At 44.0% G+C, this 26,564-nt stretch overlaps 1 protein-coding gene across 1 annotated transcript in view; it reads right to left on the bottom strand.

Annotated features, from left to right (window-relative positions):
• Positions 1–26,564, bottom strand: part of LOC122992878 (titin-like) — a 212,020-nt gene that overhangs the window by 77,351 nt on the left and 108,105 nt on the right. Inside the window, exons 92-139 of the mRNA XM_044366877.1 lie at positions 26,285–26,551; positions 25,912–26,190; positions 24,382–24,790; positions 24,170–24,294; positions 23,815–24,081; positions 23,448–23,717; positions 23,040–23,339; positions 22,634–22,936; positions 22,323–22,510; positions 22,026–22,140; positions 21,569–21,856; positions 21,222–21,373; positions 20,328–20,475; positions 19,992–20,169; positions 19,758–19,879; positions 18,904–19,191; positions 17,980–18,276; positions 17,698–17,884; positions 17,457–17,572; positions 17,045–17,344; positions 16,454–16,753; positions 15,554–15,659; positions 15,186–15,382; positions 14,648–14,956; positions 14,272–14,550; positions 13,725–14,024; positions 12,121–12,423; positions 11,569–11,765; positions 11,281–11,464; positions 10,263–10,565; positions 9,270–9,569; positions 8,635–8,753; positions 8,315–8,492; positions 7,433–7,717; positions 7,027–7,320; positions 6,616–6,915; positions 6,223–6,404; positions 5,835–5,964; positions 5,509–5,699; positions 4,748–5,177; positions 3,921–4,226; positions 3,643–3,824; positions 3,214–3,343; positions 2,974–3,125; positions 2,705–2,852; positions 2,433–2,598; positions 975–1,126; positions 416–712 (exon numbers count right to left, since the gene is read on the bottom strand). Of these exons, the coding sequence (XP_044222812.1) occupies positions 416–712; positions 975–1,126; positions 2,433–2,598; positions 2,705–2,852; positions 2,974–3,125; positions 3,214–3,343; positions 3,643–3,824; positions 3,921–4,226; positions 4,748–5,177; positions 5,509–5,699; positions 5,835–5,964; positions 6,223–6,404; positions 6,616–6,915; positions 7,027–7,320; positions 7,433–7,717; positions 8,315–8,492; positions 8,635–8,753; positions 9,270–9,569; positions 10,263–10,565; positions 11,281–11,464; positions 11,569–11,765; positions 12,121–12,423; positions 13,725–14,024; positions 14,272–14,550; positions 14,648–14,956; positions 15,186–15,382; positions 15,554–15,659; positions 16,454–16,753; positions 17,045–17,344; positions 17,457–17,572; positions 17,698–17,884; positions 17,980–18,276; positions 18,904–19,191; positions 19,758–19,879; positions 19,992–20,169; positions 20,328–20,475; positions 21,222–21,373; positions 21,569–21,856; positions 22,026–22,140; positions 22,323–22,510; positions 22,634–22,936; positions 23,040–23,339; positions 23,448–23,717; positions 23,815–24,081; positions 24,170–24,294; positions 24,382–24,790; positions 25,912–26,190; positions 26,285–26,551 (11,019 nt within the window). The remainder of the gene's footprint in view (positions 1–415; positions 713–974; positions 1,127–2,432; positions 2,599–2,704; positions 2,853–2,973; positions 3,126–3,213; positions 3,344–3,642; positions 3,825–3,920; positions 4,227–4,747; positions 5,178–5,508; positions 5,700–5,834; positions 5,965–6,222; positions 6,405–6,615; positions 6,916–7,026; positions 7,321–7,432; positions 7,718–8,314; positions 8,493–8,634; positions 8,754–9,269; positions 9,570–10,262; positions 10,566–11,280; positions 11,465–11,568; positions 11,766–12,120; positions 12,424–13,724; positions 14,025–14,271; positions 14,551–14,647; positions 14,957–15,185; positions 15,383–15,553; positions 15,660–16,453; positions 16,754–17,044; positions 17,345–17,456; positions 17,573–17,697; positions 17,885–17,979; positions 18,277–18,903; positions 19,192–19,757; positions 19,880–19,991; positions 20,170–20,327; positions 20,476–21,221; positions 21,374–21,568; positions 21,857–22,025; positions 22,141–22,322; positions 22,511–22,633; positions 22,937–23,039; positions 23,340–23,447; positions 23,718–23,814; positions 24,082–24,169; positions 24,295–24,381; positions 24,791–25,911; positions 26,191–26,284; positions 26,552–26,564) is intronic.

A 26,564-nucleotide genomic window follows, 5' to 3' on the forward strand; every position in this document is an offset into this window, starting at 1 on the left:
TTGAAAATATCAATATTCAGTTGTGTTTTTAATAACTGCAATATATTTTAAATATCACGTCTGTGTTAAAATTTTGTCATAAAAAGAGCACTTTTCTTTTTCTTAATGACCTGGAAGAAGACTTCAGGGATTTATGGCATCACCTGAAACAAAGACCACCACCTCTGACATAATAAAACTCAGTACACTTTTATGAAATAAAACATAAACCCTCAGGTAAAAGGTCAAAACAGCAAATACATATTTAGTGAGTATATGCTCTGTATAATCTGGGTGTCTTACTGCCTCAGCTGAACTGTTTCCTGAACTCATCTGTAAACATCCAACTGAAATTCACTTGAAAGCTGCTTTTAGGAAAATCTGTCTATATTCAGTGACAATCAGTAAAACTTTAAAACACTTGTTGTGATCGTACCGAGCACGTTGAGCCTCATCTCCTTGGAGGCCTTTCCGAGGCTGTTGGAGGCCACGAGTGTGTAGAGGCCAGTGTCTGGACGTTTGCCCTGCTGGATCAGGAGCGTGCAGCTGTCATCCGACACAATCTTGTTGATGTGCTCGTCGTACTGGACCTCCACCTTGTCATCGGACTTGTGGGGTGGAGCCTTGTACCACGTAAGTGTGGGGAATGGACAGCCACGGATTTTGGCCACAATGCTGATGTCACTGCCCTGTTCAGCCTCCATGAACTCCTTCAGCTCAATGGACGGAGCGCCTGCAAGGCAAAGACAAAAAGCAGAAGATTTGAAGTCAAAATATGTCTTTTTAGTGGAAAAACCTGATTCAAACATCACAATGTTTGATCAAATGTCACATGGAAATCCAAATTCAGTTAAAACTTTGAGATGGACAGTATGATATAAGAGTTCAAATGTGTTTTCATCATTTTACTGGACCTTATTTGACTGAGTGAAATGAAAAATAAATGTTTCTAAGTGTACTTATTAAAGTGTTTGGTCAAAAATATGTTTCCTTACAGGTCTGGTCCTGGATGAGGATCGGCCCAGCAGTGCATGATGGTCTGCTGGGTCCGACTGCATTGTATGCCACCACTCTGAACTCATATTCATCTCCCTCTGTCAGGTCCTCCACCTTGAAGCTGGTGGTGTCCACGTCTCTCCTGTTGCACCTGCGGGTTGAAGCACAGACAGTTTAGGAGCAAAAAAACAAAGAACAGGAAGGTGAAACAATTTTAGAAGTGAAGGATGAGGAGAGAAAGGAAGAGACATACAAAGAGCTTATAATGAACCCATTCTGATTTACATTTTATATTTCTGTTTTGTGATCATAAAATTTTAAAGGAATACGTCGAAAAAACAGACATATTTGAGCACATACCAACAACTGCTTCTAGTCAGTGAAAGGATGAGCAAGAAAGTGAAAGTTATATGGAAACATAATGAGACAAAAGTTGTATTTATTGATTATTTATTTCAGAGTTCTTGCTCTGGATGGATGTCAAAATAATTAATGGAGGGTCAGTAAAGAAAGTGTCAACATGCAAATTGTTAAAGCATCTAATATTTCTCTCCCTCCACAGTCTGAGCTCTGCTTTCTATTTCTTCTATGTATAGAATGGCCACGGTGGGAGACACTGGTGAGCCCACGCCACAGCCATGCATTTATCTGTAAAACCTCCTGTTGTACTGGTGGTGTTCAGACAGAGGTCCAGCAGTTTGCAAATCTGGTCTGGGCTATAGTTGGTTCTATTGTTCAGAGTGTAGCAGTTGTAGTAGTAGTGTAGTGACCCTGGCATGGTAGTACTCTGTGTTTAGGACCACTGTGTATCTTCCTTTATCAGCTGGTAGGATGGTGATTATTTTGATCCTTGTTCAGTGATGTCACAGCTCGCCTTCCGTGGATGGTGATGTTGGAAGGGAGCACCTTTGCGTTGGAAAGGGCCACCAATACCTTCAACCTGAGTTGTTCTGCCTCTGTTTCTGTTGAGTTGTTTTTAGATGAGGTCAACTATTGGTAAATGCTGTGGGTTGTGTGAGTTCCCTGCCTGACAGGTTCTTTACTCACCCATCTGTCATGTGTTTCATTCAGTGTGGAACTCTTTTTGCCCCCTCTATATAAGTTCTTCTGCTTTCCTAGTGTTGCTGGCTCATGACTGTAGGTTTTTGAATTTCTCTGTCTGTCTTTCCTTGCTTTGGCGTTTTGAGATAGTTGTGCCTTCTCAATGAAATCAGTGACCTTCTCCAAGACTGCCCTGGCCAGATGTGCGATTAATTTCTGGAGTATTATTTTATATTTAAATTTCTATTTTCAGAGAAAAAGCTCTAAAAACCCACTGTACCCTACCTGCTCAGCACCAAAAGGCAAACAGACACGGTTAGCTGTAGACTAGCTGGTGATTTGGAGCCAAGAGCTCTGGGCCCCAGGTTGGGTCTAAGTTAACAGGAACAAAGTGTTGCCCTCTAGTGAAGGTTTACCTCCTCCAGGACTCCTTCTGGGCGCCACTAGCGTCCCAGCAGAGTAGATCCACGCTATAGTGAGTTACGGGTGAACCGCCGTCGTTCTTTGGAGCCTTCCAGGTCAGTGTCACTGTGCCCTTCCTCACACCCTGGATCTTCAGCCTGGTTGGAGGATCAGGAGGATCTGAGGAGACAACACATCAATGCAATTATTCTCACAGATATAAAATATAAAGTATATTTCCTCTCCCCAGGAGATGGAGGATTTGGAGATTTACTGCTGGACGTACGGATTGGATCTCTTGCTTTGGATGGCTCCATGGTCTCAGTGTGTGGCCCTAACCCGAAGCGGTTCTCGGCCCTGATGCGGAACAGGTACTCCTCACCCCCGATCAGGTCTGGAACAACCAGAGACTGAGCAGTGCAGGCCGGGTTCACCTGAGAGGACAAACAGTTATAAGAAATAAGGCACACAAGCCGGCCTCTGACAGATGGAGAGTGTGAAATCTTTCAATAACGTTGTGGCTCAGTTTGTTATCCTGCAGATGTTCTGTTCTACCTTGGTCCAGGCTTTGCCGTCCACAGTCTTCTTCTCGATGAAGTAGCTCTTCACTCTTTCTCCTCCATCACATTTGGGAGGTTTCCAGGTGAGTCTGCAGGTTCCTCTTGTCACGTCACTCACCTTCAGGTCTCGAGGAGCTCCAGGCAGGTCTATGGAAAGGAGAGAAACAGATAATAAGTTGTGGGATCTTGATTAAACTTCTGGATGAATATATACAGACTGCAACGTTTTACATACCGAGCACATTGACTCTGACTTTGACCACTTTGTGTCCTGCAGGGCTCTCAGCATTGATGATGTAACGGCCGCTGTGGCTCAGTTTGCTCTCGGGGATGACAACCACAGAGGTGGTGTCAGTGGAGTGAATCTGAGAGGAAATAGCAGCAAGACATGAGAAATTTTTATAGATTTGAATTTTTAAAACTATTTTATTTTTTAAAAGTCCTCGTTCCTCACACTGAAAAGACTGATGAATGCACTGATTTACCACTTCGTGTTTTCAAGAAACCTTAGATGGATCGATCTGGATAGTCATAAACTCAATAATTCAGATATCATACTAACAAAAGCCATCAATGTGGTGCAGTTCTTGGAGTTTTGGTTGGCAGGTAAACAGAAACTCTGTGTTTGCTTTCGGTCTGATATACAGAGATTAAGGTGTCTCACCTCTGAGTCAATGGGCAGCGTGTGAAGTTCATTCTTCATCTCTGTAGTGGCCGGTCCGTCAAAGGTCCAGGTGACTTTGGGAACAGGTCGTCCATGGATGGTGGCAGGAATCCTAACGGTGGTTCCTGCTCTGCAGTTCAGCAAGTCGTGAGCGCTCAGATCCAGAGTGACTGTTGGCTCAACTGGTGAACAAACAGAATGAGAGTTTCATGTTAAACCGACATGTTCTGATTTATTCATTCATTCATGCCCAGGTAAACAACCTGCGTGACTCTTACTCAGGATGTCCTCAACCAGGATGTCAGCCGTCTTGGCGGGCTCAGAGTTTCCTGCAGCGTTCACGGCGTAGACCCTGAACTTGCACTTCTTTCCCTCCTTCAGGTCGGGGACAGTGATATGGGTGGATGGGTGGAGCTTGTCAGCGGGGTTCACCCTCCTCCAATCAGGAGAGCCCTCCTCATGGACCTCAATAATGTAACCCTTGACGGGGCTGCCGCCATCTTTGTCTGGCGGACTCCAGGAGAGAGTGACACTGCTCTTGGTCTTGTCTTTAACCTCTAGGTCTCCAGGTGGGCTTGGAGGGTCTGAAAGAGGAGCAGAGAGAGTCGAAGGTCGAACATGTAAAATGTCAAATAAACCAGCTGTCACCGTTTTGGAAAGTTTTCACAGCTGGGTTGTAAAACATCACAGAACATTGCATAGTGAGAGGAAACTTTACAATATATTCTACAGACATTCTGTACATTTTATGAACGATCACTCAGAACCCAACTGGAACCAAAGGAAACATTCCCAGAACGATCTTTAAAGGTTGCAGAAAATGCCGTCCATCGGATACCTTTGAAGAGTCACTGATCATAGAAATCAGCAGCTAAAACTTGCAACTGAAGCAGATTCTGACCTTCATTAAACACCTTATCAAGAATAGAATCACAATTGTGATCACCTGATATTAAAAAGAGTTAGAAAAAATAGTTTTCAAAAAATTTTCAACAGACTTTTCAGCAGAGATAAACAAATGTAAATCTTAACTCCAGTTGAGGGATAACTGTCATAGTAATAAAAAATAAACATAAAATTAGGAGGTTAAAAGGTTGACACTCACTGCATGGATCCACAGCAAAGCGGCACTCAGTGGCTTCGCTGGGCGGTCCGACTCCTGCAGCATTGCATGCTGCCACCCTGAACTGGTACTCGGTTCCTTCGATGAGCCTCAGCACAGTGTACTGCAGGCCCTTCACAGATGGCTTCGTGACGGGTGATCGGTTGACACGACCCCAGTACACAGCGCCACGCTCCCTCTTCTCCAGCCAGTAGCCCTGAATGGTGGAGCCGCCGTTGTCAAGAGGAGGTTCCCAGGTCAGGGTCATGGTGGTTGCTGTGGCAGCAATGATTTTGGGGTTACGTGGTGGTCCGGGGAGGCCAAATGGATCCTTCAACTGGACCTTCTCAGAGTCGCAGCCATCACTGATGCCATACTTGTTCTCCGCCTTGATTCTGAACTGGTAGGTGCCGTTCAGGTTCAGTTTGTAGACCTGAGGGAGCAAAAATAATGTGAATTATTGTCTCTATCTGATGGTTTTCTGATTTCTACATTAAGAATACTATTTTTCATTTAAACCAAACATTTATTCAATCAAAGATCAAGTTTTCAGTATTGAAGATTCAAAGAAACCATTTTATTTTGAGTTGTTAGACACTATCTAAGATGATTTAAATTGAGCATTCTGATGTGTCTAAATGTAAGTTTAAACCTATTTTAGGAGTCAGGACGAGTTTGTCAAGTGTCTTGCATGATGATCAAGTATTTGAATTCATCAATCAAATCAGTGCATTCATACTTCATACATTGCGGCTTCAACTCACCCCGTATCTCCTGTCGATGAGGTTGTCGGTCAGCACCTCAAAGTCAGACTTCTTCTTGCTGGCATCTCTGCGCTCAACAACGTAGTTGGTGATCTCGCTGCCTCCGTTGTCCTCTGGTGCATCCCAGGTCAGATAGCATGACTCTGCCTTGATGTCAGAGACCACAATGTTCCTCGGAGGAAGAGGACGGTCTGCAAAAGAAAAGTGTCCATATTAAAATTTTCTGAATATCTCCAAATGTTTCCCTTCATCCTCTGCAGCTCAGTGACAAATTGAATGGTCAAGGACAATTACATTGGATGTTGTGTAAGATTTTGTTTTCTTACCAAGGATCTCGACTGCAATGATGTGCTTAGCTTTGCCATAGCAGTTTTCCGCCACCAGCTTGTAGTTGCCCTTGTCCTGTCTGACGGTTTCTGGGATGGCGATCTTTGTCCTCAGGGTCGTCCGGGTCACCTGAAGATGAGAAAAGTTTGGTTTTGGTTGTCAGCTTCTCGATCAAACAAACCTGACATGAAAAGTTTGTCCAGAAGGTGGGGCAATACGAAAAGTAATGGGATCACCAAATTAATTTGGATTCTTCCTCTGGGAACCACAAATATCAACTGTAAATGTGAAACAGTTGACCCAACGTGTTGGGCAGACAGTTGGAAAAAAGTTGAAACAGATTTCAGTCAGTCACAAGTTTTCGCGCAGAAATGAATCAGTTCTCACCTCCTCAGTCTCTATTGTCATCTTCTCTTCATCAGGCTTTTCAATCACCACGTCGTCCTTCATCCATTGGAGGGTCGGCAGAGGAAGTCCCTTCACCTCGGCTGGGATGTCGATGGCCGCGCCTTTCTTCACAATGATGGCGTTGCTCTTGAAGAACTTCAGGATCGTAATAACTGGAGGAACTGTGGACACAGAACATTTGTCAAGTTAGAAAGTGCTGTTTGGTAAGAGCGACAGTTGTAATCAGCAATCAAACTCTTCTGATTTGTTAATTCTTGGCTCCTGTGCCAATTTCTCATTGGCTGTTGCTCAGATTTTAATTTCATTGGATTGTTTTATTGCTCTCGACAGAGTCTCATTAAATCAAACACATTTGTGAGTTGAGCGTCTTACTTTCATCATCCTGGATCTTTACTGTGATTGGCTTGGAAGGATCTCCATCCCCAACCTCGTTCACAGCTTTGACGCGGAACTCGTACTCATGGTTCTCCGACAGGTTCTCGAGGGTCCCGCAGCACTCAGGGAAGATCTTGCGATTAGCCACTTCGAACTCATTGCTGTCAGACCTCATCTTCTCCACATAGTAGCCTCTGATGGGGCTGCCGCCATCAGTGCGAGGCGGCTCCCAGGCCAGGGTGATGGTGTTCTTGCCTCTGTCGGTATAGTGTAGCTTCTCAGGAGCAGATGGAGTACCTGCAGAAAAGGAGCTCAGTCGTCATTGTAGAATTGTTTTAACTAGACTTTTAGTGACCACAGATTGACACTATGTTGTCAGAAACATGTCAGCTATTTTGGCAGATCTACCTTTGGGATCCTCAGCCAGGATGGGTCCCAGGTCAGCTGGAGCTCCATCTCCATATTTGTTCCTGGCGATGACCCTGAAGTCATATTCCTCACCGGCCAGCAGGTCCTGGATTTCACACTTGCAGGATGCAACCTCGATGGGCTGGCGGAAAAGCTTCATCTTGGCGTCCTTTCTCCGTACCTCGTAGCCAACGATGTCGCTGCCGCCGTTGTCCAGTGGGTCAGACCAGGTCAGGGTGATGTTCTTCTTGGTCACCGTCACAGTCTTCAGGTCGACCACCGGTCCAGGAACATCTACAGAAACAGTTAAAATGTAAGATATTTTAAGACATTTTTCAGAAAACTGGGCTACTTAAGAGGTTGTATGTTTGGGATTTACAGGTGTAGTGTATTCATTAACACTGACCCATAACGTCCACTTTGGTTTCAGCAGTCTTGGTCCCACTGCTGTTGGTGCCGGAGATTTGGTACTTTCCGTGATCTGCCCTCACAGTCTTCTTGATGAACAGAGTGCTGTTCTTGCCCTCCGTCTCCACGATCATCCTCTCCTTGTCAATTTCTGCTTCGTCTTTGGCCCATTTGACATCTGGCTGGGGTCGGCCAGTCACCACAGCGGGAAGCCTCAGAGATTGGCCAGCCTTGATGATGACGCCATTCTTCACGGAGACATCAAAGTCAACGGCAGGCGATACTGAAGGACACGGACAGGGAGACACAAGGTTAACTTGAGTAAGATTATCAGAACAATGTGTCTTGGAGCCGTTGCACTTCCTGTAGCTGCTTCACAGTAAAATCCACAAACAACTCTCTTGATTGGAAAGCATTTACTGTGAAGCAACTGCAGAAAATGTTGCATTTGATTTTCAGCTTTTGTTTTTTGTAGTTATTAAAAAAGTCCTGAAAATTCTTCTTTTTTAATTTAAAAAAAACATACTAGAATCCTAAAGAGTTGAATGGTACTGTTTTCCCTCTTAAGAAAGTGTAATTGCAAGTAAACAATCTTAATCTTCTTAATGGAATAACAGACATATTTCTTTGGACTACAAGAAGCACAGCTGGAAGAAAAATTAGACAAGATAAAAAAACTGTGATATCAGTGGTTATCTACAAAATAATCCATCAACAAGACTTCATGAATGATGGAAAAATGTATCTCTCAAACAACTTTTTGCCTCCTATTCTGAAATAATATAACCTCTCTCTTGCCAATAAAGAATTAAGTGGAAAAAAGAAGTTCTGCCTCGTTGTCCACACTCCACAGCTGATCCAGCAATGAAACTGTCAGTACCTTGAGGCTCCTTGACAGTGACAGGTTCAGTGACGCCGGGAGCTCCAGGACCAGCGTCGTTGACGGCGATGACCCGGATGTAGTAGTCCGCTCCTTCGGTCAGACCTGTCACGGTGTACGTCAGCTCTTTACACCTGAACTCTGTGCTGCGAGTCCAGTCCTTCTCTCCAGCCAACACCTGCCATCAGAGAAAAAATGAGTTTGACGTTACTGGTCTCTTTTTCTCATTCTGAATATCCCTTTTGCTTATTCTCTATCTGCATATGTATCAGTTATTAGAAACATATTTCAGACTAATCAGTACTGTTACAGTAAAGTACCTTCTCAACATGGTATCCCAGGATGTCTCCTCCACCGTTGTACAGTGGGGGCTTCCAGGCCACGATGACCGAGTCTTTACTAGTGTCCACAATCCATGGAGTTGGGGGTCCAGGAGGCACTGAGGGTTAATGCAGATTAATGCAATGAGAGTTAACTCAACAGGCAGGGTGATGTTATATATGACTATATATGATTAACTGTTAATAAATACTTATAACACACTATAATGCAGGTATAATCATCTTTTTAAGTGTTTATTAATGTTCAGTATATATTATAACTTCTCCTATGAAGATATATTTTATATTATTACAGCTGTGTTACTATATTGTATTTCATTATCCGTTTATAACGCAGCAAACACTTCTGGGTGTCCACATGAGGAGTTGTAGCTGCTGACTAACACATTAATAAACACTTTAAACAGGCTAAAGCATACACCAGGCACCCTTGATTCGTCATACCTCCATTAATACACAACACACAAGTCTATATTTCACTGTATGTCCTGGTTTCAGGGTTAAACTGGTTAAAATCTCAGTGCACATTAAGTATCCATAAAGAGGTTAATATTCTCTCTGAATGCCTCTGCTGCTTCTACATATCGACCTTCGATGGGAGCTGATAAACTTACGGATGGCGTCCATGGCAACGATGCGGTCGGTGGGCTCACTGAATGGCCCAGGCCCAGCCAGGTTCTCAGCGCACACTCTGAAGATGTAGGTCAGTCCCTCCATCAGGCCAGTGATCTTGACGTCCAGCGAGTTGAGGAGAGCGCGATTCACTCTGGTCCAGTGTTTGCTGTTCACCTCCTTCCTCTCGATCCAGTAGCCCAGGATCGGGCTGCCGTTGTCCTTTGGCTCGTGCCAGGAGATGTGGGCGGTGCTTGCTGTGACCTCGTGGATTCTCGGGGTGTTGGGAGCATCCGGAGGATCTGAGGGCGGAAAAGAAAGGGTTATTTAATGCAGCACTGTTAACCTCAGTGGAAAGGGGAAACTGATGTTTACCAGTGTCACTCTTAATAAGATCGCCAGACATGCCAAAGTTAAAAGTTTTATAAATATTACATAACACTATTTGTGATTTCAAAAACTATTAATTAATTCATTCATTTCCATTAATTAAAATATGTTTTTGAAAATGTTTTAGGTCAAATACATTGGGGTAAAAAATTTATTTTTTGTGTTACTATCAGTAATAGAAAAGTGGTATATAAAAAAATGCCCATTAGTTTCTTTGTTTTGTTTTAATTATATGGGAAATTGCATATAATGTACATATAAAATTATTTTACATATGACAACCACATTGTTTAAAATTGATTTTTGTTAATGATAATGATTGATGATTATTATTGTAGGTTTAATTAAATAAAAACTGAACTCATTATCGGAAATTCTGAAAAATATTTATCTATAATTTTGGGGGGATTTTTATTACATATTTTATGTTTGTAAATTACACAGGACTGTGACTCTGAGGTAAGAGCAAACAGCAATAGATGATAATTTGGATGTTTAAACTTTTTGATTATAAATCTATAAAATAAACCTTAAGCCAAAAAGCTGATGTGAGTATTAAATATTGCCTCTTGAATGTGTTTATTATTTTAACTGATGTTACTTACCGAACTGGTTCTTGGCAACCAGCGGCTCAGAGATGCACGGTGGCCCACAGCCAAACTTGTTCTCGGCGGTGACCCTGAAGATATATTCCTTCCCTTCGATGAGCTTGGTGACTGGGTAGCTGGTGCCCTTCAGGGTGGAAGTGATGGTGATCCAGCCGATCTCGTCGTTCTTGTTGTCCTTCTTCTCTAGGATGTAGTTCAGGATCTCGCTGCCTCCATCGTCCTCGGGAGGGTTCCAGTTACAGATCACCGAGGTGTTCCTGATCTCATCGAAGGTGAAGTTGATCGGAGCGCCGGGTTTGTCTGCCACACAAAAGAGTCGTGTCACCGTTTAATTTCAAGAGGAGTAAACTTAAAGTCTCCCTCCACTCAAAAACATGTTTCTCTTCTTGTTCCTGCAGTTGAATGTTTGGGTTCATCTGTACAGAGTTTGTTTCTGTTAAAAGCGGGAAATTTCTCTGAGCTCATTAAAAGTCCAATTTTAAGGGGCGGACCTACAAGCATGACTTGTGATATCACTGCTAGTTTGGAGCCAGTCGTGGTCCAATACTCAACTTACACAAGTGTGATGCGGAAACGTGAAACCTCCAGTGCACAAACACTGAGAATGGACTTTACAGTGAAGGAGGAGACACCTTGTGTCCAGCAGGAAAACAGGATGGAAATATTAGCATATGCATAGATTCTGGATTTTTTAATGAAGGAGAAGGAGGAAATGCTATTTTAAGGATTTTAACAAGATAAGTGAACTTTTTTTTAATGGAAAAACCATATCAGATACAAATTATTATTCAAAGTAGAGCATTTTATATACATCTTAAAACAGGTCTGGAGGGGCTCTTTACCATTTTACACGAATATGCAGTCTGTCAAATGAATCAGCTTAGCTCCAAGAATGAGGAAGTGTTTTCCTTTAATTTCAGCTTAGTTTGTTAATCACTATTCGACCTACAATGTTTATCTGTTTAATTAAATTAAAATAATGAAGTAACACTTAAAAAATAAACCTCTATCTTACCAAGGACATTAACGTCGCAGGAAGCGGTGGCGACACCGTGAGGGTTTTCCACCTGGATGGTGAAGTTCCCGTGGTCGGCTCTGACAGCATCGCGGACCATCAGCGCTGACTGACCCTTCTTGGACTGGTCCAGACCCAGACGCTCACGCAGCGGTGTCACAAACTCCTCCTCTGGTTCAGGCACCTGAAGGCAATAAATTCATTAATTCAAACAAATTCATTTCGTAAAAAATAAGTGGGTACACATTCAAACATGCAGGACTGTTTCACCTCTCTGAGGATACAAACCTTGGCCTTGCTCTTCCTCCTCTTGACCACTAGCACAGGCTTCTTGGTTGGCTCTTTGGTGACGTCCTCGTCGTTCCTCAGCCAGGTGACCTTGGGATACGGCGAGCCGGAGATGTAGGCATCGATGCGGATTTCCTCGCCCTTCTTAATGCACACACCGGACTGAACACGGGCGTGGAGGGTTACCTTTGGTTTTTCTGAAAATGAAGAAGAAAATCACTGATCACTTGATGCACAACGTCAAACTCAAGCCTGCTGCTGACAAAAGCACTTGTTTCATCTTACAAAAAACAAGTTTAATATAAAGTAAATTTAGGCCAAGATTAGTGTGCATACTGCAGCATTATTTTGTGTAGGAATCAATAAATATTGCATGGGTATTGGGCAATATATTACCATTAAATGACTTGTATCTGGATCAGGGGAAAAACAGTTGATGCATAAACAAAATAAATGTTTTTTGTTGTATAAATTTGATTTATAAGCCAGTAATTCCAATGTTTAGGTAGTTCTTATTTCAAGTTTTAAATACACGTTTGTAGTTTTTCATACCAACGGGGTCTGCAGCCTTGATAAGCGGCGTGCTGCGGGACGGTTCACTGATTCCAGCGGCATTCTCAGCTCTGACCCTGAATTGGTACTCTGCGTTCTCCTTCAGGCCTGTCACCTCATAGGAAAAACCAGGGACCAGGCTTGGAGTGATCCTCTCAAAGCGTTCACCGTCTTTCTCGATCTTCTCCAAGATGTAGCCCTGGATGGGACAACCACCGTCGTAGTCAGGAGCCTTCCACGTGATCTTGATGGACTTGGATGTTGGGTCATGGGCCTCCACCTGGATGGGTGGGTCTGGTTTCTCTGTGGAGGAAATATTAAAGATATGAATCAAATGTCTGAACTGAGCTGGTCCCTGAGCTCTCGCTGCTGCAAGATGCCGCTCTAGCTTCACCTACAGGTGAAATTTTATCAAATGCTACTGATTTGTTCAGCATCCCCATCTGTACAACTTTGCTGAAATTGGTCACCATGGAATACTACATTTAAGAGGTATGACAGATAAAAGTAGTATGGTGGTGTTTTATTAATGACCACAAGGCGGGGCTATTGGTGCCATGATTCAGTGTGTCAGGCAGATTCTCATGGAGAACTTGTGAACTAAGCTTCATTTTATTAAAGACAATAGAATTGTAGAAATATGTTATAATGTTACAGTAGCACCCCCTATGGGCATAATTGTATGAAATGGCGCACACTAGTGCAGTGTGGCTTTATGTACAACATTCCCAAATTTGGTTGCAATCCAATTCAGTATTGAAGAGTTATGGCCCATTAAATGCACCAAGCCATGCTTTCAAAAGTTTGGTAGCCAGTTACAGATAAGCGGTGAGTGATATCCAAAAACAAACTCATAAGTTTTATTCGGGATCATCTAAATATGGTATGTACCAAGTTTGGTGAAGATTAGATGAAATATATAATATAATTGTAGCAAAGATAACAATTACAAACATCTTGGAAGGATGTGTTTGCACATCGTTTCAGTTCTGAAGGTATCGGATTACTGTGAGTCTGTTCTCTGTATGCAATTTCAAATCTCTTTTATATTATATGTCCTTTTTCCAGTTTATTCACTCATCATATTATGTTTTCTTGCCTTAGAGATAAACAGATTGAAAGTTTTTGAAATTCCGTGTGGAGTTGGATGTGGAGTTCAATTGTCCAATTAGAAAAATTGTAGAGCACCATTCAGGAAATACTGCCACCAAAATTCAGGTAAATAAGACAGTGTGCAGGAGTTATGACTAAGGATAAATCAGGCCTGGCCCTCATTACCACCACTGAGGTGCCCTTGAGCAAGGCCCTTAACCCCAACTGCCCAGTGGCTGGATGATCAGACTGTGGTTGTAACTGGCAGCTTCCAGGAGTGAATGTTTGTAACTGTGTGAATGTGATCAGGGTGTTCCTGCAAAAGAGAGGCTTCCTCTCAGTGAAACTTCCCTGAATAAATAAAGGCTAAAAAAATACAGATCAAATAAACTTGTTTCAAAGTTTGGAATTAGTTAGAATTGTGAGATTTTCTTGCAGGTTTATCCAGAAACAGAGACAGTTATGCATGTATTCAGTTGACTTTGATGTAAAAAGTTGATCCTGGCACTTACGCTTGATTTCCTCAATGATGACCGGGTTACGCAGCTCCAGATATTCTCCGGCGCCCACCTTGTTGACGGCTTTGACCCGGAAGTAGTACTCGCAATTGACGTAGAGGTCTTTGACGGTGGAGGTCAGGACGTCCTCTCCTGACAAGACGGGCATGTAGGTCTTCTTGGAGGCCTCGCGGCGCTCAAGGGTATAGCTGACAATGGGAGTACCACCATCATCTTCCGGAGCTTCCCAGCTGATCTTACAGGAGTTCTTGGTGACGTCACTGGAGCTGATGTCTTTACACTGACCAGGAAGTCCTGCAGAGTTCAGAGAGGAGGCACAAATGTTACAGAGGATGGCTCCTCATTGTGGCTCTACATGGTGAAATACACCCAGAAATACTGCCAACAGCAGAGGATTTTAGAAACACTGAGATCATGATTTCCCCCAGTGCAGCAAATTATCTAAAACCAAACTGGTCATTACTGCACTGCATGAGTCCAGTAAGATATGAACAAAGCAATGTTTTACATTTCCAGTACAGCTGTATGAAGAACATCCTACCGATGACTTTGACGTTGACTATCCCGCTGGCGGTTCCCAGACTGTTCTCCAAGGTGATGGCGTAGCTGCCAGCGTCGGCACGTGTGCACTTGAGCAGCTCCAGGTGGGCGCTGTTCATCTCCACTGTCATGGAGAGCCGGTCGTCAGCCTTGCACTCCACTGTGTCCTTCTGCCATACCATCTTGGGCGTTGGGATGGCCCTGTAGGGAATGTTCAGGTGCAGCTTCTCTCCCTCGACTACCACCACGTCCTGTGTCTCCAAATCCATGGTGGGGGCACCTTGGGACCAGAGAATGGGATTATTATTTATAGTTTACGGACAGTGTTTTGATTGCGCATCCTTTAAATTGTCAAATTAAATTCTGTCGATGCTTACAGTCAGGATCTTTGGTGAAGACCTTGTCGGAGATCTCAGAGGGATCGCTGACACCGACAGAGTTGATGGCACGGACACGGATGACGTATTTCTTGTCTGGTTTGATTCCGTCGTCAATCTTGAACTTGAGCTCCTTGATGGGTCTGTTGTTGACCCTGAGCCACTTCAGCTCTGGGCGGGCCTCGGCCACCTCTACGTGGTAGCCGGTGATCGGGCAGCCACCGTCCTTGGCCGGAGGCTTCCAGGTAACATTAATGTGCTCCCTGCTGGCATCAGGAATGGCCAACTCCAGAGGAGGGGATGGAACACCTGGAAAGAAAGAACGTTGTTTTTATAGATTTAAAAATGTTTGAAGCACTAGATTTTAAACTATCTTCTGACATGATCTGCATTCATCTACAGAACGCAGATACTGGATTAGTCAACAGAAACCTGTCAGAAATTCTTTTGTCAAGGAAATACCTGGTAGTTATAATACTTCCATTCACAAGAACAAATTACTATTTTTGTTTCCTATAAATATTTGAAGGTCTCTTACTGGTTGCATCCTCGATGGTGAGGACCTCAGTGGGTTCGCTTGGATCTCCGACTCCAGCTTCGTTCTCAGCCCGGACCTGGAACTGCACCTCTGACCCTTCGTCCACATCCGTCACCTTAAACTGAGTCTGTTTGTCTGGAGTCTTGCAACACTTCAACCAGCGAGTTCCCAGCTTCTCCTTCTTCTCAATCACGTACCTGGGAAGCAAAATGAGATGATAATTTTAAACATTTGAGCAGATTTCAAAATTCTGCATGGTGACTGAATTTCATGGTCTTTTTACCCAGGATATCCTTCCTTTGATATTTTGTTATGTACATCATCTCATAGCAGTCTACACAGTAGTTTACAGATTTTTGTTGTCTTACTTGGTTATGGGTCTTCCACCGTTGCTCTTGGGAGGTTCCCACTTCAGCTCCACGTGTCTCTTGGTGACCTCTACCACCGTCAGGGCGTAAGGAGGTCCAGGAGTTGCTGTAGAGAACAACAACAAACATTAATGTTGATACCAGACAGACAAGTTTTCTTTACCCTCTTTTCTTTGCAGCTCAGAGACTTAAAGGTCCAGTTTGTAGGATTTAGTGGCATCTAGCAGTGAGGTTGCGGATTGCAACCAACTGAAACCACCACCCCCCCCCCCCCTTCTAAGTGTGTAAGAGAACCTACAGTGGCCACCAAACCCTCGAAAACATGGCAGCCTCTGTGGAAGAGGACCCGCTCCCTATGCAGATATAGAGGGCTTATTCTAAGGTAACAAAACACAACGATTCTTATTTTCAGGTGATTATACACTAATTAAAACATTTATGAATATTTTATTCAATTTCTGCAAAGTCCATTCCACTAGATGCCACTGAATTCTACACACTGGACCTTTAAAAACCAATACTGATAGTCTTAAGTCCTACTAGCATTCCCTATACGCTGCAGTGTTTAACATACTGATGATTTGGCTATTACCAGGCATGGTGCTAAAAATGGAAACTTTGTCCTAAGGGTAGCACAACAGGAAAGATCAGGGGGTCCCGAAAATCATTAAGAATCAATGGATCAGGGATATTTACAGTAAATGTCAAGAAAATATGTCCAGTAATTGTCGACATATGTGGGATGATGGGGTCAAAAATATTCAGAGTTGAGACAGCTCAGTCAGAGCTGAAGCTTTAACTTAAGAGTGGAAAATAAGGAAGGAAAAAGGAAAAACCAACACTGAGAATGTTTTGAGAAGCAGCTGAAAACACCAAAACGAAGAACTGTTCATAACTTACTGAAAGTGTCTTTGGCGAGTACGGCGTCCTCCAGCTCGCAGAATTCACCCATCCCCACGGCGTTCTCAGCAGCGACGCGGAACACGTAGAGCGATCCTTCATTTAGAGGAGTCACAGTGTACTTGAGCTCCTTGACAGTGGTGTCAACAGTCTGCCAGGCCTTCCGCCTAACGTCCCTCTTCTCCACCACGTAGTTGGTGATGGGAGAGCCTCCATCAGTGCTGGGAGCCTGCCACTTCAAGTCAGCACTGACCTTGGTGATGTTGGCCACCTCCAGCCACTGAGGGGCAGACGGGGGATCTGTCGAACGGAAACAGGTAAAAATGGGTTGGAAGTCATGCACTGTTGGTTCTTTATCTCTAACAAACTATGAGTAAAATTGATGATACAAAATAAAGCATGAAAGCTGACATTTTGAAAATACAAGGTTGTGTAACACCAGTTTCAACAATTTTCAGGTCCACTTTAACGTTACTTGAACATGAAATTAGACTTACGAGACCCTTTCAATGGCCCACTGGATAAAGTCAAGGTGCTAGTAACAAGACCTAAAAGCATACTACACTCTCAGAAACCTAAATTGAAGCTTACAGAGTCTCTCCTTGCAGACCACAGGGTCGCTGGGCTCACTGGGTTCGCTCTCGCCCGCCTTGTTGACAGCCTTGACCCTGAAGGAGTACTCCTGCTTCTCCATCAGGCCCTGCAGCTGGTGCTCGGTCTGAGGAATGTCCTCGGCAATGCGGATCCACTCCTCACTTCCGGTTTTCTGGAACTCAATAATGTAGCCCTCGATCTTAGCCCCACCATCATGCTCAGGTCTGGTCCATGCCAGCAAGGCCGAGGTCTTGGCAATTTCCCTGATAACAGGTTTACCAGGAGCCCATGGAGGATCTGAGGAAGAGTGCAGTTTTATTACAATAATTTGATTCCACAAATCTGTTTATTCTTAATAATTTCATTATTGATACAACAAAGGAATTGACTGTTTGACGTTGAGACATACCAATAGGATCTTTGATGAGGATGGGGTCAGTCTCTGTGCTTGGTTTTCCAGGTCCAGCCAGATTCTCAGCCAGAACCCGGAAGCGGTACTTCTTCTTTGTGGGGAGTCCCTTCACCCTGCAGCCACCCAGCAGCAGAGTTAGAAAAATATTTACACATTTTGCTCACAAATAAACAGCTCTCTACTCACTGGCTGGTGCATTTTCATCATTGTTTGTGTAATGTGTCAGCTGATTGTTAACCTGTAGGTCGTGTCTTTGATTGGCAGTTTGTTGCATCTGATCCACTTGTCGCTGTCCGGATCAAACTTCTCGATCCAGTATCCAGTGATGGGACTACCGCCGTCCTCATCTGGCTCAAACCAGGTCAGCGTCACGGCGTCCTTGGCGATGTCGGAGGGAGTAACTCTGGTTGGTGGACCAGGAGGATCTGAAACAGGCAGAAAAGTATTCTCATTGGATGTTTATATTTCTCCTACATAAAGTCTTCAAAAGGGACTGAATTAGACTGAGTGTAAATCTTACCGAATGAGTATTTTGCAATGATTGGCACGTGCTCTGCAGGTTCTCCGATGCCATACTGGTTCTCAGCGCTGACCCTGAAGACGTACTCCTTCATAGGGGTGAGCTTGTGGGCCTTGAACGTGGTGTGTTTCACAGTGGCCGACAGCTTCACCCACTCCTCTTTGTCCATCTGCCGACACTCCACAATGTAGTTGGTGATTGGCGAGCCGCCGTCATCCCGCGGAGGGTTCCAATCCAGGACACACGATTCGTTGGTGATCTCTGAGATGTCGAAAGCGGCTGGTGGGCCGGGTTTATCTGGAGAGGAGGAGACAAAAATGTGAAAATTATGTCTCTGTTTTGTTGGTCTCATGCAACATGTCATCTTGTTGGAAGTTCATCCTGCTAAAGGTCTGAAATGATGTAAACCTTCAGTCAACCCTTTGGAGAATTACACCATAATATGGTTTCTGGAATCCTTAACAAGTCTTAAAAGGCCATAGTTTATGTTCTTGATTTTCAAGATCTAAAAATGTCTAGAATATATCTAGAATTTAAAGAGACAGAGGCATTCACCTCAATATGGCCAAAATGTAATCAGCCTACACATTTTTGCTCAGACTTTGCACTATTTGCACATTACCTAATCTCTGAAAATTTGTTTCCGTTTATGAACTGAGACGTCTTTCTTACATGCTAACACTTAACTTGAAATTGGAAGCTACACTTTGCTGCCTAAACCATCCAATAATTCCTCTGAAGACCAGAGCAAAACCTTCAGTGTACAACTCTAAAAATCTTCATATGAAATCTGAAAAGAACAAGCATAATGCTAAAAAAACAAAAAGAAGTCCACTGGGTCATTTGCGGGGTGATTAACTGTTTGGCTAAGGATAAGACAGCAGGTTAGGTGTACGTTTTCTAGATAAAAGACAGCATCTGTACCTAGGATGTTGACATCAATTGTAGCGGTGGCACGTCCGCAGGTGTTGACTGCCTCGATGATGTAGGTGGCAGTGTCTCCTCTGGTGGTGTTGCCAATGGATAGCTTGGAGTGTCCCGGCTGTGTGTCGATGTTGATGCGGTCGTCAGCCCTCAGGACCAGATCAGCCTTGGTCCACTTCACCCGGGGTTCGGGTTTTCCTTTGACCTCGGCGGGGAGCTCGATCTTGGTCCCTGCCCTGTGGGTCAGACCAGCCAGCAGCTTCACGTCCAGCTGGATCTCTGGAGGCTCTGTTTGAATATTAAAGAAAGTCAGTTTTATTCTTTTGTGCTGAAATTCCTTTATTTATATTTTTTTCCTGTTTTCCCCATCCCCAATCCCGACCCAATGACTTTTGATTTTGCAAATCCTGTCCAATTCTGATTCCCATTCATAGTCAGCAGTTATTACTCATAAAAAGGTTATTCATTCTCGTACAACTGAGAAATATTTGTCTATATAGTGACATCATTATCTGACATTATTGATGAATAGGTCTGAAGAATCTGAATGTGAAACAGGTTTTTATTTTTTCTCTTACATTGAGTGAAAGTACAGTTATTTCCCATAACTTCCCATTGCTACATTGCCTCTTCCTAAAAAACCAGTGAAGTTTGAGTATGATGATATGTTCAGAAATCAGGCTGTAGTCCACAGAGATCAGGTCTGGATTTGTACTATTAAATAATAACAGTATCAAAAAACTTTTTACATTTTCAATAATATTTCATATGTAATTCATATTCCAACATTGCCTTTTTGAGTCGTAAATTATGTCAGAATTTCAACATTTCTTTCAGTTTTTCTTGTAATCTACCTTTAGGGTCGACAGCTTGGATCTCATCAGTGGCCCTGCAGGGTCGACTAGCTCCCAGCTTGTTGACAGCTCTGACTCTGTAGGCGTACCACTGGCCCTCGATCAGGCCCGTCACCTGGAACCTATAAGCACAAAGAAATATCATATACAACTGTCAAAAATACAGAACAGGACATAAATTAAAAACAGGCCCGAGAAAATTGTTCGTGAATGGCTCCTCAGATTTAGTCGTACTTCAGCTCAGGAACAGGGTCACAACAGGGTTCCCACTTGTCGGTACCACGCTGACACTTGTCCACCACGTAGCCTTTGACCGGGGCACCACCATCGTACTTTGGAGGCTCCCAGGACAAGAAGATGGTCTTGCCGCTCTTATCACGCCACTTCAGGTTCTCAGGAGGATCAGGTACAGCTGAAGAGGAGAGAAAAATTGTGGATATTTGTCGAAATCTTCATATCTAATCACATCTAAAACAGAACAAGGTTTTGAGCTGCACCTATTTTTTGACACAGGGAGGTGATGTGAGAGTAGAGTTGCTTTAATTTCACATTAGCAGACTAAATACTCACTGGCAGGAGAGGAGACATTGACGGGCTCGTCGATGTAGGCTGGCTCTCCGGGTCCACACTTGTTGCAGGCGGTGACACTGAACAGATACTCCTTTCCTTCTATCACGTCCGTGACTGTGTGCTCCAGGTCCATGACGCCGGTGGCCACCTGGACAAAAATAAAAGTCACCACAACATATGAGCACAGGAGCTACAACAGAGGGAGTTCCACTCATTTTCATCAGCGCTGCATTAATGGACTGCACTCTGGACCTCAGTTTCTGTGACTTTAAAGCTAATTTGATCCCCACTTCAAAGTAAACTGTAAAAGTAAAAGTCACAAGAAATGTCACAGCTTCTACTGTTTGTTTTGTTTTTGGTAGGCTGTACAAGGCTGTAAAAGTGTGTTCAGACAATGAAAAGATAATGTTTGCTGAATTTATTCGTGCAAATTTGGCAGCTGCAGAGTTTATATTGTATGTATGGGTTATGTCCATAACTACAACACACCTTAGCAGCATTTACCTCTGCCATTAGCAATGACCAAAGTCACCGTACTTACTGGTACTTTGTGCCTCCAGAGTTTTTTCAGTTTTCAGTAGTTTTGCTAAGGCCCTCTTTTTTTGCTATAGTATGTCTCAATAAACAATAAATATGTCATCACCTGTGAAAATATGGAAGCCCAACACTGATTGGCTTTTGCAAGCAAATTCATGTTTAACTGCATTTTGACTTTGTATGTATTAGCTGCACCACTAAACTTCACTTTGACTTCAGTTTTAGTCTCAGACTCTGAACAGGTACATGTTCAAAGTCTTTTACAAGCCCTGCATTCAAAAGACACAGCTGCTGAAGCTATGAAGGATCGATCATGTTGCTTCTTTGACAGCACTAAAGGTAAACACTCAGACGTACCTTGGCCCAGGTCTTGCGAGACACTTCTCTCTTCTCGATCTGGTAGTGGGTGACTGGACTTCCTCCATCATGCTCAGGAGCCTCCCACATCAGGTGGACATGGTGTCGGGTCACCTCAGCCACCTTGAAGTCCTTAGGAGCACTGGGGCATGCTGGGAAAACAAACATGAAATTACACATCTTTGTACATGAACAAGAATAGGGGAGACGGGGTGTAAGAAAGGAAAGTTAATGAAAAGTAGATGAAAAAGAATCTTCCATTCATTTGGACCAAAATAAGTCAACTTTTCATGAAATTACTACATATTATTATGAAATGTATATTTAAATCAAAGAGATATTGTTACCGATAACGTTGACCTCAATCTCTCCGGAGACGGAGGACACGTCATTCTCCAGCTGAAGGGTGTAGGTGCCTTTGTCCGGACGGACACTCGGTGTGACCGTCAGCTCTGTGTATGTGGGCTTCGTCACCATGGAGACACGCTCATCCGCAGTGGTCAGCTCCTTCTCACTGAAGGTCCACTTGGGGATGGGGGTTGGGTATCCAGTGATGGGGACTCTGATGGTGAGAGGGTGAGGGACGATCACCTCCATGCCGTTCCTGAAGGCACTCAGGTCAAAGGTTGGACCGACTGCCAAGAGAGAAAAACATTAATGGTTTCATTGTCGTAAGGTAGTTGGTCAAGAAGTTATACTGCCATGTAGTGGACTTAATCAGTGCAATCAGTGCAAATAAAGAAAGAAAGGGAAAAGAATAACAAATGAAAGAAATATGTCCTGATCTCTTTGGTTCAACTGTACCATGAGGGTCATCAGCAAGCAGCGGTCCGAGTTGCTCAGCTGGATCGGAGACACCGGCTGCATTCTCAGCACAAACTCTGTAGAGGTACTTCTGACCATGTTTCAGACCGGACACCTGCACAAAACAACAGCAACAGTCAGATATCAAACAGTGAACAACAACAGATAAACATCAAAGATCAGTTGATAGTGAAGGAAATCTGTTAAGTGGATGATAAATTTAATTGCCAACAAACTATTTTTGTCACGTATAGACAATGATAATTAAAAGGCAGGACTATTGGGTGAGCTCTGTACCCGGTAGGAGAGGTCTGGGCACAGTCTAGCGTTGCAGCGAAGCCATTTGTCAGTGCCATCATCGCACTTCTCGATGATGTAGCCGGTGATCATGCTGCCGCCGTTGCTGGTGGGTGTCTCCCAGGTGAGTGTGACTGCCTCTTTGGTTTGGTCACTGAAGTTCAGGTTCAGAGGTGGGCTTGGCCTCTCTGCAGCCACAACACAAAAGTCCCAGTTAAATAAATTTAATTTCTGTTTGATACTTTTTATTTTTTGGTGTCAGAACAAACAATGAGCAGAGCCAAAATTACAAACCACTGCTTTTAACTCACCAATGGGATCCATGATCTTGACAGGGTTGGTGGCAGCGCTGGGCCTGCCGACGCCAGCTTTGTTCTCGGCTCGAACTCTGAAGATGTACTCCTTGTTCTCCACCACATCATTCAGAGTGGCTGAGCGGTCGCTGGCGCCACAGACCATGGCCGCCTCCCACTTCACAGCGGTTCTGTCGCGGAGCTCGATCACATAGTTGGTAATCTCGGAGCCGCCATCGAACTTAGGAGGCTCCCAGTGGACGGTGGCACCAAACCTGTTCACCACACCTACTGCAACGTTCTCCGGAGCATCGGGCACGTCTGGCACAGGAAAACACCCACATAAATGGTTTTGATTTGGATTTAAGTGTGTCAATGTCAAAGGTGTTGTAGATGTACTTAAGGACTTTTAGGCACTGCTTACCAAACTTGTTCTTTGCCTGGACAGCATCCTCGGTGGAAACGACAGGGCCACTGCCGACTCGGTTACGGGCGCAGACTCTGAACAGATACTTGGAATCTTTTCGGAGGCCACTGACACAGTACTCTGGAATGTCAGCACGGTCTGTAGCCAGCGTCCAGGTCTTACGCTTCACATCTCGTCTCTCCACCACGTACGCAACGATCTTGCTTCCACCATCACTCTCTGGCTCCTCCCAGGCCAAACTGACCTCACCGTCAGCTGTGTCGACCACTCTCAGGTTCTTGACAGGTCCGGGGACATCTAGCAACCATCAACATGAAACTTAGGAACTTTGAGATATAAAATTCAGTATGCTGTTACAATACTAATCCAAACACCCAGTCAGATTAATTTAATCCCTTGACTCACCAATCACATCCAGGTTGATGAATGCTTCTCCTTCTCCATGCTTGTTCTTGATAACCACCTTGTATCTACCTTGGTCCTCCTTGCTGGGGCTCTTCAGACGGTACTCTGTCTTATCGTGGGAGGTGTCAATGTTCTGGACGGGCAGACTGGCGCCCACAAAGAACCACTCAGCGTCTGCGCGAGGGTAGGCGTCGTATGGTACGGTCATGACGAAGGGCTTGCCAGCGTCTGTCACCAAGTTCTGGTCGGTGGTTTTGATCTTTGGAACGGCTGCAGAGGAGATAAAATCAATAGTCTCAGTGATTCGGGAGTTCACTTTTCTTCTTGAATGATCTCAGGGTAAATTTGTAGTGCTGTGGTGACTCACCTGCCAGCTCAAGCTTGGCTCTGGCGTCCTTGTCTTTGGCCACAATCCTGTACTCTCCTTGGTCTCGAGGTCTTATCTCACAGACCTGCAGTCTGTGGACTTTACCCTCACTGATCATCTGGTATTTGTCTCCCTGGACAATTATCATGTTGTTCCTCATCCACTTAACTTCCACTCTATCCTTGTTGAGCTCCACCTCGAACACAACGTCCGAGCCTGGAGGTTCAAACACATCCTGTGGAGGTCTGACGATCTCCACTGGGGTCTCTGGAGGACAGAAAAACACATCGCTTGTGAGGGTTGAAAAGAGAAATATTTACTCTGTGAAAATGAAGAAGACAAATTAAGTATTTACCTTCAACAAAAAGTCTTGCTCTGGTCCTCCTTTCTTCCACACCACAGGCGTATTCACATTCATCATCAGGTCTGCACACCTTGATGATTAGTCTGCATGTCTTGCCTTCTTTTTCCATGTGATATCTGCAAAAACATAAAACCAGAACCGTTTTTAAAATGCTCTAAGATTGTTGTGGGTAAGTGATGTGTGACTTTAAGTCCAGTTGTTACCTCGGTCCTTCTCTGATCTCTCGTCCATTCTTGTACCACTTGACGGTAGCTTTCTCCTTGGACAGCTTGCAGGTGAACTCGGCGTCCTCAAACTCAGTGATGGTCTGATCTTTGAGATGTGTGGTGAAGTCTGTCGGCGCCTCGCTGATGATCAGCTCAGCCGCACACTTGTCATCACCGACCACAGCGGTGTACTCGCCCTCATCGTCCATCACGCAGTCCTTGATGGTCAGGGTGTGTTTGAGGCCGTCGGCTCTGTAGACGATGCGTTTGCTGAGTGTCACCTCCTGGCCGGCCTTCATCCACTTCACTGTCACCTCGGGCCGGTTCACCTTGCACATGAAGCTGATGGTCTTCTTCTCCTGAGTCTCAATGTCCTCAATGGGCTCCAGGAACTTCAGCTTCTCCTCTGTGGAGTCACATGGAGGAAATAGAGTGAATACATGTTTTTTTTATTTTTTTTTATGGCAGATTGTACTCAACATAAAATCTGAAGTTGTTTGGTTCCATACTGACCCTTCATTTAAAACAAGACAAGTGTCCGCCAATGAGCTGGAATGATTCAACATTTTTAAGGTATTTCTACTTGTTCCAAAAATATTTAAGAAACAACTTACAAAAGACTAATTAAGACTGTATTTTCACTTCATTCTTCAGTGTGACATCTTGTTCATGTTAGCTGGTTTATAATCACTGTTGGTGCAGCTTCCAGACCTCTGAATCAGCACCATAATTATAAAAGTGAAGTGAAACTGGATGAGAAAACCCCAGAAAGAAGTTAATTTCTATTAGAAATAGGGAAAACAATTTCTCCACATTACCCTTATTTTATTTGTTTCAAGACATAAGACCACTGTATTCACTAATCTACAAAACTGCAAATACATAAATTATTTGCAATTTTTTTTTCACTTTGAAGAATTCACTTTTTTAATGACAAATTCTGAGTCTTCTTGCCAGAAATGTTTCTGAGAGTGTATGACTCATGTCTGGTTTGAATAAAGAAGTAATTAAGTTCAGTAGATTTTTTGCAGTGTAGGGATGAGTCAGCTGTGTGCTGTATAACTCTCAGGTACTTCTTGGCCTTTGTTGCCACACGAATCATAAAAAGTGATTGGATGATTAGTTTATGGATATATTTTGTTCACATCCTCGAGTATACTTTATTTCTGGGTCAATTTCTCCAGTTTTGGCCTCTTAGTTCCAGTAAAGAGAAATCTTAATGCCGCAGTACACGGCAACGTTTTACACAACAGTGTTCTTCCAGCTTTGTGTCAACAGTCCCTGTGCACAAAGCCAGCTCCATAAAGATCTGGCCTGCAACGAGCCCTGACCTCAGCCCCATCCAGCACCTTCGTGATGAACTGTGAGCAACAGTTCATCTGTAGCCATGTTCCAAAATGTTGTGGAAACTCTTCCCAGAGGTAGCATCAGATTACTACAATGTCTAGATGGCCACATACTTTTGAACATGCACTAGTCTTCAACTGACTGAATGAGCTGAAATGAAGAGGCGTTCACATTATTTACCTGTCACTTTAGCGCTGGCGGTGCTCTTGGCGTGTTCTCCTCTGTGATTGGTCAGGCTGATGGTGTAGCTGGCCTCGTCGGCCTTCTGGGCATCTCTGATCCTCAGGGAGAAGACGTTGTCCCTCTGAACCATCATGTACTTGCTGCTCTCAAATATGGTCTCCTCATTCTTCAGCCACTTGGCCTTCGCTCCCTCCACGTTCGTCTCGCAGTTGAAGTCAATCTCGCTTCCCTCCTTCACCTCTGTGTCTTTAATCGGTGTGATGATCCTCAGTTTTTCTGCAATAAAATACAAACACATGTCAAAAACAAATGTGCACTCTGACATTTGGGTTAATTAAAACAAGATGAGGGGAATAAACAAGGGTCTTACCAATCACATACAGATCGGCTGAGGCTGTAACGCTGCCGATGTGGGCAACGTAGCCTCCCTCATCCTTCAGCACACAATTTTTCACAATAAGAGCTCTTCTCTTTCCTTCACTGACAATAGTGTACTTGTCCCCGGATTCCACCTCCTTGTCACCTCTGAACCATTTCACCTCGTAGGTTTCCTTGGAGACGGAGCAGGTGAACTCGGCCTTCTCACCCTCCACCACCTCCTGGTTCTGCGGCCTGGCGATGAACTCAGCCGCCAGTTCTGGTAAGAGGAA

This window comes from Thunnus albacares, chromosome 11 (genome assembly GCF_914725855.1).
Source record: "Thunnus albacares chromosome 11, fThuAlb1.1, whole genome shotgun sequence".
In the NCBI taxonomy this organism is placed as follows: Eukaryota; Metazoa; Chordata; class Actinopteri; order Scombriformes; family Scombridae; genus Thunnus; species Thunnus albacares.